The sequence below is a fragment of the Budorcas taxicolor genome, chromosome 25 (genome assembly GCF_023091745.1).
Source record: "Budorcas taxicolor isolate Tak-1 chromosome 25, Takin1.1, whole genome shotgun sequence".
NCBI classification, from domain to species: Eukaryota; Metazoa; Chordata; class Mammalia; order Artiodactyla; family Bovidae; genus Budorcas; species Budorcas taxicolor.
In genome coordinates this window covers 46,458,327-46,470,303 of record NC_068934.1, presented here as the reverse complement: position 1 = coordinate 46,470,303, position 11,977 = coordinate 46,458,327, and the positions used below count along the sequence as shown (strand labels likewise).

Here is an 11,977-nt window from a genome sequence, read left to right as displayed (position 1 = left end):
TCTTCATGATGCAGAGACTGAAGCCAGGTCTCTTGCATTGCAGGCAGATTCTTTACCATCTGAGCCACCTGGGAAGTCCAAGTATACACATACATCAGCCATCAGTATATACATACATCCGACACTTCTTCCTTCATAGCTCAGTCGGTAAATCATCTGCCTGCAAGGCAGGAGACCCAGGTTCCATCCCTGGGTAAGGAAGATCCCCTGGAGGAGGGCACAGCAACTTAACTCCAGTATTCCTGCCTGGAAAATCCCATGGACAGAGGACCCTAGCAGGCTACAGTCCATGGGGTCGCAAGAGTCGGACATGACTTGGCGACTAAACCACCACCACCAATTCCTCTTGAGCCTCTGTCTCATCCCTCAAAGCCTATTTCTAATAAAGGTCAAGTCCCGTCAGCTTTATTCTGTACTTCATTCTGCCCCACTGTTATTCACGGCTCACAATTAAAGAACATTCTGTGAGCCTCAGTTTCAGCGTCTGTAAAACGGGTGTGAAGCATGTCACAGGGTTGCTGCTGCTGCTGCTGCTGAGTCGCTTCAGTCGTGTCCGACTCTGTGCTCCCCCGTCCCTGGGAATCTCCAGGCAAGAACCCTGGAATGGGTTGCCATTTCCTTCTCACTGCGGAGTAAAATCACTGAACCAAGCTCAGGGCTTGGCGCGTGCAAGCACTCAAGACACACGGATGGCCATCTCTATTACTTAGTCCCAGCGCTGGCCCTTGGGCCTGGATAAAGTCTGTGGGATGGGGGCGGGCACGTGGCACAGCCACGCCGCCAAGGGAGGTCTGAGATGACCCTCTCCGAGACCCTCGGCCGGACAGGGCGGTATCCACGACCAGGTGGCAAAGCCCCAGGAACCACCACTTCCGGCAGATACCAGTCCAAAATAGCCACTTCCGGCCGCGCTCGAGGTGTAACCTGAGCCGCTCCGCGGTGGGCGGGGCCTTGGGTCGGCCACGCCCCTCACTTCCGGCTCGCCTCCGGCAGCCCCACTCGTTTCGGGGATCGGGCTCCGGGGTCGTCCAAGGCTGCCCCGCCCACCCGGCACGCCCTCCCGTGACGTCACCTCCGGGCGGGGCGGGGCCGAGCTGGGGCGGCTGCCCTGAGCGGTCTTGGCATCGGGCTCCGCGGCTCCGCTGCCGGCCACGTCCCCGCGCCGGACCGCGGGCGCTTTCTCCCCGCCCGAGGGCCGCCGGGCCGCCGCAAGGCCTGCCGCGCCCGGGTAAGCGGGCCTTCCTGCTGTCCCAGGGAGCTGTTGTCACTGTTGCCTGTACCGGCTTGGGGGCGGAGAGGGGCAGGTGGGGTGCATGGGGGACTCGAGGGGCGGAGGAGGGAGGCAGCGACAAGATGAATGGGGATACGGAGTGCACACTGGTGACGATTTGAGGTGAGGAAGGAGAGGAAGGATCGGAAGGAGAAGTCAGCTGGGGGAAGGAGCGGGGACGGGGGAGCCCAAGAGGCAGGAGGCAAAAGGGGGCCTTAAGAGGACCCCGGTCCGGAGAAGAAGAGACGCGGCCTATCCAGTTTGGGAGTGAAGGAGGGAAAGTTGGGACACACCCGGATGGGTGGGGAGCTTAAAAGGTCCTGCCCGGCCCAAGGCTGGGCCCCAGGAAGTGTTGCCCTCAACGACAGAGTTGGCCCTTTCAGGCGACCCAGGCCTCCCCCAAGCCCTCTCTACCTGGAAGGGGCTTATGCATTTCCACTTAACCTGCCTGCCTCCCCGACGTGAGTCTGGGGAGCCGCTTAGTCTCTGCCATTAGCTGTTAAGCTAGTATGAGGAGCCAGCATCCACATGGTTTGCCATAAGACATAAATACCTACTTAGAAATCTGCCTTTAATAATATTGTTTCCCGCCCCCCCCCCCCGGAGGAATCATCTCTAAAATTTCAATACAGATGTTCAGCTTATAGGCCAGACTTGCCTGATGGACAAAGGAATGTGGAATTTACCCACGTGGCCAGCAAAATTAGGCTCTTGATCAGCAATTAGCATCATACCCCAAACTCCAGAAGCCTGGAAGGAAGCAATATAATTAAGATGCTCTCCAGCGCTCCAGGTTCCCATCTGCCACAGACACACATCCTTTGGAACCCAGGACAATGTCTAAAGACACAAGCCCACATGCCTGTGTTCCTTGCGTTCTGATACCAAAGTTCAGCCAGGTGACGTGTCAGGACAGATGTCTGTGGTTTGCCCTGTGTTTGTTTCCGCAATCCCTATTCCTTGGTGTGTATCCCTATTCCTTGGTGTTTGTCGTTTCTCCAGCTTGGAGTCACATTGCCGCTGCCGCTGATAAGTAAGTTACTAGTGTGATGGACTGTGGCAGGTAACACTTGTGTTGGGCTCAGGAACCTGTGTAAGCCAGAAAAAGGAATTAAGCAATTTGGAGTCTGATTTCAGGTAACGTGCATGCAGCACCCTGTATATCCCAGTTTCAAAAAAGTTTAAAATCAAGCCAAGATTAAGAGCACAGAAATCGGAAGTGGGAGATGTTGAGAGGCAGCACAAAGTCAAGGACCAGAGAAGGAGGATGAAGTTGACGTCCAGGGCCACGTCTGAGGGTGCCTTTCTCATGGAGTGTTGCCTGGCTCCTGTCCCTTCCCTGCACAGCTCGTGAGGAACTGAGCCCTGAAAATGAGAACTCTCAGCATCAGCCTAACCTCCTATCTTTGCTCCTGGCCTGCTGTCTTAACACCATTTCCTTCCTGCTCCAAGGGTCTCTTTCTGAGACCTTGACCTGCCTAGTCATTCTACACCAGATAATGAGAATAATTGGCCAGACCCTCCTTTAAGGCTCACTAAAGCATCACTGACCCAATGGACATGAGTTTGAGCAAACTCCGGGAGATGGTGAAAGACAGGGAAGCCTAGTGTGCTGTAGTCCATGGGGTCACAAAGAGTTGGACACAACTGAGCGACTAAACAATACCAAAAACCTCTGCAGGGGAAACCAGATATTAAGTTTCGGTGGTGGTTTCTCTATCAGGCTTCCCTGGTGGCTTAGACGGTAAAGTGTCTACCCGCAATGCAGGAGACCCGGGTTCAATCCCTGGATTGGAAAGATCCCCCAGAGAAGGAAATGGCAACCCACTCCAGTATTCTTGCCTAGAAATTCCCATGGATGGAGGTGCCTCGTGGGCTGCAGTCCATGGGGGTCACAAAGAGTTGGACACGACTGAGCTACTTCACTTTCACTTTCCATTGCGAGTCAACTTCATTTAGCACAGGTCCCAACAGGGGAATTTTGACATTTAAAATACGGGATTGGAAGGTGGAGGCTGTACCATACCGGAGGGATGAAATCATGGCACAAGGGTCTGCTCTTGACTCTGCACAGAGGCCAAGTCCTGTCTCTGTAGCAGTGATCACCAGCTACACTGGCTGGGGCAAGAGGCAGTGATGGGAGCCGTCAGAGGTTTCCTGAGAGACCTGTGGAGTTCCCTGAGATAGCTCGAGATATGCTCTGTGAGCATGCACACCTCGTGTATGTAATTGTGTGTGTGGTTGCACACATGCACAGGTATGATTGCACGTGTACACATGGGGCAGTGTGCGTGCTTGTGTTGCCTTGTGCACATGGGTTGAGTGCATGTGTAGCTGTGTGCTTGAGTGTGACTGCCTGTGCATGTGTGTTGCCAGGACCTTGACTCTGTGCACCAAGGCCAAACAGAGATATGGAGACAGAGTCGTGGAGGAGAAAGAAAGAGTGGCTTTCTTCCCTTGCCATGCAAAGGCGGGGCACAGTAGGCTAGGGCCTCAAGAACTGGGCCCCCTTCCCTGGTGAGTAGGAAGAGGTTACGGTCAGTCAGGGGGATGTGATAAGGAACAAGGCAGTAACTTCTGCAAAGTTTCAAAAGGGTGAGGTTGCTGACAAGATTAGGGTATATGCAGGGTGGGCCCGCTCCTAATCTTGATGAATCTGTCAGGTCCATTAGTCTTGCCTTGGTTTTCATCACTGTTCCTCCTGTGATTAGCAACTGGAAGGCAATGGCACCCCACTCCAGTACTCTTGCCTGGAAAATCCCATGGACAGAGGAGCCTGGTAGGCTGCAGTCCATGGGGTCTCGAAGAGTCAGACACGACTGAGCCACTTCACTTTCACTTTTCACTTTCATGCATTGGAGAAGGAAATGGCAACCCACTCCAGTGTTCTTGCCTGGAGAATCCCAGGGACGGGGGAGCCTGGTGGGCTGCCGTCTGTGGGGTCACACAGAGTCGGACACGACTGAAACAACTTGGCAGCAGTAGCAGGCCATTGGGAACTGAGAGAAGGTCATGGAGTCTGGAGTCTTGCCTATAAGGAATGGGGGGACAAAAATATCTGCGTAGGAGCCTCGCAGTGCCCTGGTTGGCACATGTGCATGTGGGTGTCTGTGATTGTGAGCCAGCTAGTGGTGGTCCTCAGGCATTACCACCTCTTGTGTCTGCCACTCTTGAAAGTGGTGAGTTTCTTGCATCTCTTCCTGAGTGTGTATCAGATATTCACCAATGACGGAATCATGCCTGCTGGTTCATAACTTTACAGCTGTATCCTGGACTCCTCTGAAGTTTTGGTTGGCTCATAGGAAAATGCCTCTCTCCTCACTGGACATTACCGCCTGCTTTTCCTAAGGAGCACTTGCTCTTTTTCAAACCCTAGATGCACCTTTCACCAGAGTGGAGCATCTACCTGGACCCCACCTGCGCCGTGGAGCGCGCCATGGCCTGGGAGTGCCCTGCAAAGCTGCCCTCGCCTCCCGCAAAGCCAGACCTCACCCTGCAAGCCCTCAGTGCCAAGCCCTCAGCTCTCCAAGGAAGGTGGCCCAGCCTGGGAGTGCACCCTGAGCAGCTGCCTCTCGTGAGTGTCCAAGGCCCGCAGGCAGGGCCACCTGCTCAGTGACCAGACAGAGAGCCCAGAAACGGCCCTGTGGGGCCTTTGCAGGGTCAGGGTGGGTAAAAGAAGGTGCAAACATCAGCGGGCCGAGACATCCAGTGACTGGGATGCATGGCTGGTGACGCTGCGCCGTGAGAGCCTCTGCTTTCTCTGGTGGCCCTAGACAGGGCTCCCCAGGTGGGCATGGGAACCATGTGGTCCTCTGGTCATCTTCTGTTTCTGGAAGGTTCCCTCTAGGCCTCGTGTTGAGATACTACGAGACTGTGGGAGCCCCTTGGGGTGCTGAATCTCAGCAATGTGGGGGGTGGGGGCCTCTCATAGCAGAAGGGCCCCCAGGAAGAGACCACCTGGAGGTTGTCCCTGGACCAAGAATGGTAGTCCACGTCTGTTCCAGGGTGAGGAGCTGGACGGAAGGAGGAAATCCGTTCAGCCCCCTGAATCGGTTCCTCCTGCCTTAGCTGGAATGTCAGCTGAAGCTCAGTGAAGTCCCAGAGCCAGGGGTGGCCATGTCCCACCCACTGCCTGTCTTTGTAAATACAGTTTTATTGGGACACAGCCACACCTATCACCTGCCTAGGGTCCATGCCTGCTTTTGCAGACTTGAGGAGCCAAGACAGACCGCATGGCCCACAGAGTCTGAAATATTTGCAATCGAGCTCACAGGAAAAAGCTCGCTGTCCCTGCTCTCGAGATTCGTAGTGAGGGGGCAGTGGAAGGCCCTAAGGCCCGGGGTGCATTCTGGAAGCCCTGAGATCCAGGGTTCAGATGAGAAGCACATGGGGCTTGGTGTTGGGGGTATTGTCAGTGCACTTGCTGGGTGTGACTGGCTGAAGAGAGAGCCGTTTCAATACATTTATTTATGGAGAGTCCAGCTGCATCTGCTTCAGCCGCGGGCGGGTGGGGGTGGGGGTGGTGTGTGAACTCTTTGTGCCTGAAACCTCCCTGGTTCAGTCCTCACTCGTGACATGGGTCTGTTTCTTCTCGGCCCACCCCACCCCCACGTGTTTCTGTCGGAACAAAGGATGCCTTTCGCACTCGAGAGCAGATGCGACTCTGGTTGGTAGGGCCCAGGGACCTTTTGACACCTGTGAGACCCCAGGAACCATGATGGGACGGTTTCGGCGGGAAAGCGCGCCATGAAGCTAAACTGAAGTTAGTGACACTTGGTTAGAAGCCGGGGATGGGGGTGGGGGTGGGGGGCGTTGGGGGGCAGAGCACAGCCTTCCAGCAGAGTTTGTGCTCTGAGGGGATTTTTTTCCAGTCCTGGGGCCACTCCCCCGCCACCGCTGCTCACAGGAGGCAGAAAGCCACCCCAAGGGGCCCCTTTAAGCCGGGTGGGGAACTGCAGGCCTTTCGTGTGTCTGGTGGAAGTGGGCGCATCCAGGAGGGGTCGAGGGTCAGACATGGAAGGCTGCCTCGCCATGCTGCAGCTTACTGACCAGAGATGTGTTAACGCGTCTTCTGTTACCTAAACATTGCTGTTTAGTGGCTTAGTTGTCTCCAACTCTTTGTGACCCTGTGGACTGCAGCGTGCCAGGCTTCCCTGTCCTTCAGCATCTCCTGGAGGTTGCTTAAAACTTATATCAATTGAGTTGATGATGCCATCCAACCATCTCATCTTCTGTCGTCCCCTTCTCCTCTTGCCTTCCATCTTTCTCAGCATCAGGGTCTTTTCCACTGAGTTGGCTCTTTGCATCAAGTGGCCAAAGTGTTGGGGCTTCAGTTTCAGCATCAGTACTTCCAATGAATATTCAGGGGTACATTTCAGTATTCGCTTCCCTGACAAATTGCCAGCCACAGGCGTTAGTTCCTGCCAAAATCCCTGGTCAGTAAGCTTTGGAATTATCCTGGGAGAGTAGGGGTTTAAGCAGCAGAGGCAGGGTGGGCTTTGTGGGTTACAGAAATCTCTCTGGCAGCTGTGGAGTGGCAGATGGCACAGGGCCAGGGTGGGGACGCTTGAAGGTGACTCTTGGGTCTGCTGGGAGGCCAGGGAGCCAGCCCGGCCGCTGGTCCGTGGAGAGCAGCACTTAGATCATGCCAGGCGAGGAGTCAGTCAGCACATTTCCTTCAGGGCAACTTGAAGGCTCCCTTCCAAGATGTTCTGTGGAACTCCAGAGCTTCGCGCTGATGGCCTAGGGTGCCTGCGGGCAAGACTGCTTGTGGGGGTCGCCCTCAGGGGCCCCAGTCCCCTCCCACCTGCCTCTGGGGCCTCCACATGGAGGGCCAGCCTCCGCCTCCTCCTCCGCAGCCAGCCCAGGCGCCATCCCCTCGCTGTTCCCCGACCCTGAGTCACGCTCCGCTCTGCGCTGGCAGCAGCGTGCAGTGACCCCTCTTCTGTGCCTCCCTCTGGAGGAGAGAGCCGTGTGGCTCTCGTCTTTCTGTCCTGAGTCTGCTGCCTGGCACGTGAGTGGGCACTCGGCGCAGGGCGTGCTGGACGGGTGGATGGGTGGCGGCTGGCTGCTTGTGGCATGTCCGCATGCGGTCAGCCATCACAGGTCCTGCAGGCCGCAGGAGACGTTCAGGAGGAGGACTTGGGTGATCTCGGTAACTGGAAGTCTTTATACCTTCTCTCTGCTGCTCTTTCATAGTCTGAACTCCAGGGTGGGATGGTGGGACTCGTGGTGAAAGTGGGTCAAGAAGTGCTCTAAGCCCATGAAAGCAGGCACCGGGCCGATCGCCGGACACGCGGCTGAGAACTGGCACACCCTTCCCGCATGCCAGGCCCCAGGGACATCTGGCTGGGTTTGCACCCTGCGGCCCGCTGGAGCCCTCCCTCGCCGGTGACAGGGGAGCCCTTGCCCCCGCGTTCCTGACCAGACGCCTGCTGTCTTGACTGTAGGTCCCTCGGCCAAGCAGCAGGGAGCCCTTAGCAGCCTGAGGCACGGCTGGCTGGGAGCCTCGGGGACCACCCAGCCTCGCTCCCGGCCCACCTGCAAGATGTGGACAGCCCTCGTGCTCGTTTGGGTTTCCTCCTGGTCCTTATCCGAAAGCCTGCACACATCCGAGCATCCACGTAAGTGAGAAAGCCACGCATCCGCTGGGCGGTCCTGCCGGGGCCCTGGGGGCTGGGCTGGGGAGGCCCGTCCAGCTGACGTGGGACCCAGCCTCTGAGCCCTGCGAGGGCTACTCACTAGGTCCTGCAAAATTTCATTTGTTCCGTAAGCCCGCTGTTTACTGGGGCGTTGGTTGACCCAAACATCACATTTAGCTGCGCTTCTCTGTGCCAGGCACTGTGCATCCCCAGAAATCTCTCTGTAAGTCCTTCCATAAAGCCGAGAGTTGTGGCACGGTGTGAATATCTGGGCAAGGATTTAGCTGCTTTGAAAACCTGAGTGTGTGTTGGATAGATTTGTTTTTAAATGGTGAATCACACCTGTGATGTGAGACTTCGATATTTTGGGAATTGGATCAACGGGTGAAGCTCTGAAGTCTTCCCGTGCATTTGGGGTTCAGAAAGGAAAGGAGTTTTTTAACCACAGTGCTGAGCACCCATGTGATGGGCTGCAGGCCAGAGGTGCGCAGTTAGATAAGAGGGAAACCTGGCCCCACGTCACCATCGTCCTCCCTAGCCAGCCCCACGGGCCAGAAACTCAGACCGGCTCTGAATAATCCACTTGAGTAATCCACTTCTCTAATGAGAAGACAATCATTTGTCTTTCTCCTTTTCTGACTCTTAACGGTACGCAGTCCTCAACCAGACGTGGGACCATTTGGAGAAAAACTCATCCATGCAAACAGCGACCGGAGTCTTGAACACAACAGCTGAGAGAATGACCCTGGCGACACCGTCTCCTGTCACGCTGACCAGAGGGACTTGGGGAGGTGACCACACCTCTCCTGCAATCACAGCGGGGACGACACACAGGACAGACGTGGGCACTTCTGGGCCGGCTGGAGGGACCCAGGCCGGAGCCGCCTCCAGAGCTCCCGTGCTGCCCGCCCTGACATCTGCCTGGAGGACCCCGTCCGCACCTGGTACGCGGGCGCCCGGCAACGGCACGTCGTCCAGGCCAGCGACGGCCATGCCGCCTGCCCCGGCATCTGCCTGGAGGACCCTGTCCTCCCCTGGCACGCGGGCACCCAACAACGGCACATCGTCTAGGCCAGCGACGGCCATGCTGCCCGCCACACGCACACTGGCCACAAGTGCCCAGCCCACTGCCACGAACCCCACAAGTGTCAGCAGCCCCGCAGGCTCACATGGTCCTCCCAGGCCCACCGCCAGCCTGACACCCTCAAGTCCTCAAGCACTCAGTGAGTCCACGCGGGGCCCCACCATCCAGGCGCCAAGGCCAATGCCCTGGACTGTGGATGACATGGCACAGAGGCCCACACCCACCCTCTTAAACACAACCCCGGAGCCCACCTCCCCATCTGCGGCTTCTGAGTCTACGATCGTGGGCTCCACGACCAAGGCCCCCGAGCCGACCGTCAGCACAGCGGCAGCCTCCACACCTCACACCAGCCCAGCCCCCGTGGTGGAGGCCACAACCCCCACGACACGGCCCAGCCCTGCCACATCCATGCCGGGGGCCGCAGGGCCGGGCACGGCTCAGACACCAGAGCAGGCTGAGCCTGTGGCCACGCCTGGTACTACTTCCCTGGGGCCGACCCCCGGGGACTCCAGACCCACAGACTTGTGCCAGCCCAGTACCCAGGGCCGGTACCTGGTGGTCTCCAGCGAGCCCCTGGCCCTGTCCTCAGTGAACAGAAGTTTCCTCCTGGCGGTGCTCTTGCTGGGGGTCACCCTCTTCATCACGGTCCTGATCCTGTTTGCGCTGCAGGCCTACGAGAGCTACAGGAAGAAGGACTACACGCAGGTGGACTATCTCATCAACGGCATGTACGCTGACTCCGAGATGTGACCTGCGGGCGGGGCGGGTACTGCGCTCAGCCGGGCCTGGGGCCGGGCCCCCCCTGCCCTACCTTCAGGGTTGCCTCTGAGGCCAAACCAAGTGCTTCCAGATTCTTTTGGTGCAATTTAGGAGACATGCCAGATGCTTAAACACATTTAATTGCTGTCAAGATTAATTCCACGATCACTAAAGAGCGGCTGCTTTTTTTCATATTTATTTTTGTAATGATCATGTTGACATGGGGCCAGTGGTTCTGCCTTGGGATGGGGCTGGCGGGCCCCCCGGGGTGGGTCCTGACCTTAATTAAAGCAGTGACCCCTTTCCACTCAGACCGCGTCCCTCCGTTTGTGTGGGCTGTGTCCTGCCCCCTGCCCCTGCCCCCGTCGCACCCGGGGGAGCCTTTTCAAGATCGTGGGATGGGGTGTGATGTCGACGTTGAAAGTATCGCGAGGCCCTGGATGTGGGCCGTGTCTGCCGCTCTCCTGGGCTTCGCTCTTAGGCCTGACCTTGCCCAAGCCTGGGTGGGAGGAGCCTCTGCCTCTGAGGGTCCCTGGCACCGCATGGACATGAGCCCTTTCCTCGAATCCTTTCTCGGGACCGTGGCGTGGTGGACGCATGGAGCCTGCTTTGGATACGAGAGCTGAGAGCGACACGTACACCACGTGTGAGCCTCGTGGTGTAGCCAGGTGGGTGGGATCTGCCCAGACCTGGCTCTTGGGGACCTTGCACAGCTCACAATATGTTCTGGCCGCGTGGGAGCCTGGCCAGGTGGTGCCGTGGGATGTCATTTACCAGCACTGCACCCAGGTCACCCGGAATCCAGGGGAGCCCCAGGCCCGAGCGAGCCCAAGGCCAGGCCCCACGTTCCCAGCAGCTGTCAGAGCCCACACTGCGCGCTTGTCACGTGCCACACACTGTCTTGGTGCTCAGCACACGTGACTCAGCGCCCACCCACACCCCAGGACACCAGCACTCTGAGCCCCATTTTAAAGGCGGGACCCCTGAGACACAGGGACCTCACTCATCCGCGGGGGGCCAGAGTCAGAGTTCCACCAGTTCCAGAGGCCAGCTCTTTGCTTAACAGCTTTGTTTTATATGCTGTCCAGACCGCACTTGGCTTTCGGGCCTCACTGCCTACCTGCCCGAGGCAGCGAGAGCTGGCCCCGCAGCACGTGAGACCGGTTTCCAAGCCTCGTCTCTGCGCTGTGTGACGGTAGCACAGGGGCTCAGTGTCCTGTGAAATGGGAAGCCAGTCACGTCTGTCATGGCCCCAGGGCCATGCTGCCTGGCAAGATTCCAGGACTGGGGTTGACTCTTGCTTCTCAACTACTCTGAGCCCTGAGGAGGAGACTCTACCTGGAGACGCCAGGTGCCCCATCACAGGGGTCTCCTGAGCCAGAACTGCATGTCTGGATCCTCCTATTTAAGTTCTGCCTCCAAAAAGAATTTCAAATGGTCCATAACAAGAGACAATGACAGGGGCTTCCCTGAAAGCTCAGTGGGCCAAGAATCCACCTGCCAAGGCAGGAGGCATGGGTTCCATCCCTGGGTTGAGAAGATCCCCTGGAGGAGGAAATGGCCACCCACTCCAGTATTCTTCCCTGGAGAATCCCACGGACGGAGGAGCCTGGCGGGGTATAGTCCATGGGGTCGCAAAGAGTCGGACACGGCTGAGTGACTGAACACACAGACAAAACACGAAGGCGGTGAAACCATCTCAAATAACCTAAGAGCCATGGGTGGAGGGTACACAGAGCAGGGAGGGGGATCTGAACAGCCCTCCCTTGTCTTCCAGCTCCATCTGAGGTTTCCCCAGCCCCAGTCCCACTGACTGGTTCAGCAGCCCCCTTTCCTTCCCCAACAGCCAAGCTGTGCCTCCCGACAGCTGGACTCCCACCAGCCTCTGCTGTGCACACATGCTCAGCCGTGTCCGACTCTTTGCGATCCCATGGGCTGTAGCCCGCCAGGCTGCTCTGTCCCTGGGATTCTCCAGGCAAGAAGACTGGAGTGGGTTGCCAGTTCCTATTCCAGGGGATCTTCCTGACCCAGGGATTGATCCCGCAACCCACTGGCCTACACGCCTCTGTTTCTCCCGGCCCCAGCAGACCCATTGCACGCTTGAGCCCATCTGCTCTTTGATCCCAGGGGCTGGCGCTCCAACTGTGGCTGAGAAGGTGTCAGCCTCACTGACTGGAGCTCCAGGCCAGCCTGCAGCTGCATTCTCAGGTCTGAGAAGTCACC

General features: G+C 57.6%; 1 protein-coding gene across 2 annotated transcripts; it reads left to right on the top strand.

Moving 5' to 3' along the window:
* The first annotated feature begins 1,129 nt into the window (after positions 1-1,129).
* Positions 1,130-10,058, top strand: C25H11orf24 (chromosome 25 C11orf24 homolog). 2 transcript variants are annotated; one of them, XM_052662212.1, is made up of 5 exons: positions 1,130-1,228; positions 4,647-4,844; positions 5,902-6,032; positions 7,720-7,893; positions 8,568-10,058. In XM_052662212.1, exons 4-5 carry the CDS (start codon positions 7,818-7,820, stop codon positions 9,743-9,745), a joined length of 1,254 nt encoding a protein of 417 aa, XP_052518172.1. In that variant the 5' UTR covers positions 1,130-1,228; positions 4,647-4,844; positions 5,902-6,032; positions 7,720-7,817; the 3' UTR covers positions 9,746-10,058. The 2 variants fall into 2 exon arrangements, with proteins under 2 accessions (XP_052518172.1, XP_052518171.1); XM_052662211.1 differs by lacking the exon at positions 5,902-6,032.
* Positions 10,059-11,977: the final 1,919 nt, after the last annotated feature.

Coding starts and splice junctions, on each gene's coding strand:
- C25H11orf24 (XM_052662211.1), top strand. CDS start 7,818: ATGTGGACAGCCCTCGTGCTCGTTTGGGTTTCCTCCTGGTCCTTATCC. Junction 7,894..8,567: donor GCACACATCCGAGCATCCAC/GTAAGTGAGAAA, acceptor AACGGTACGCAG/TCCTCAACCAGACGTGGGAC.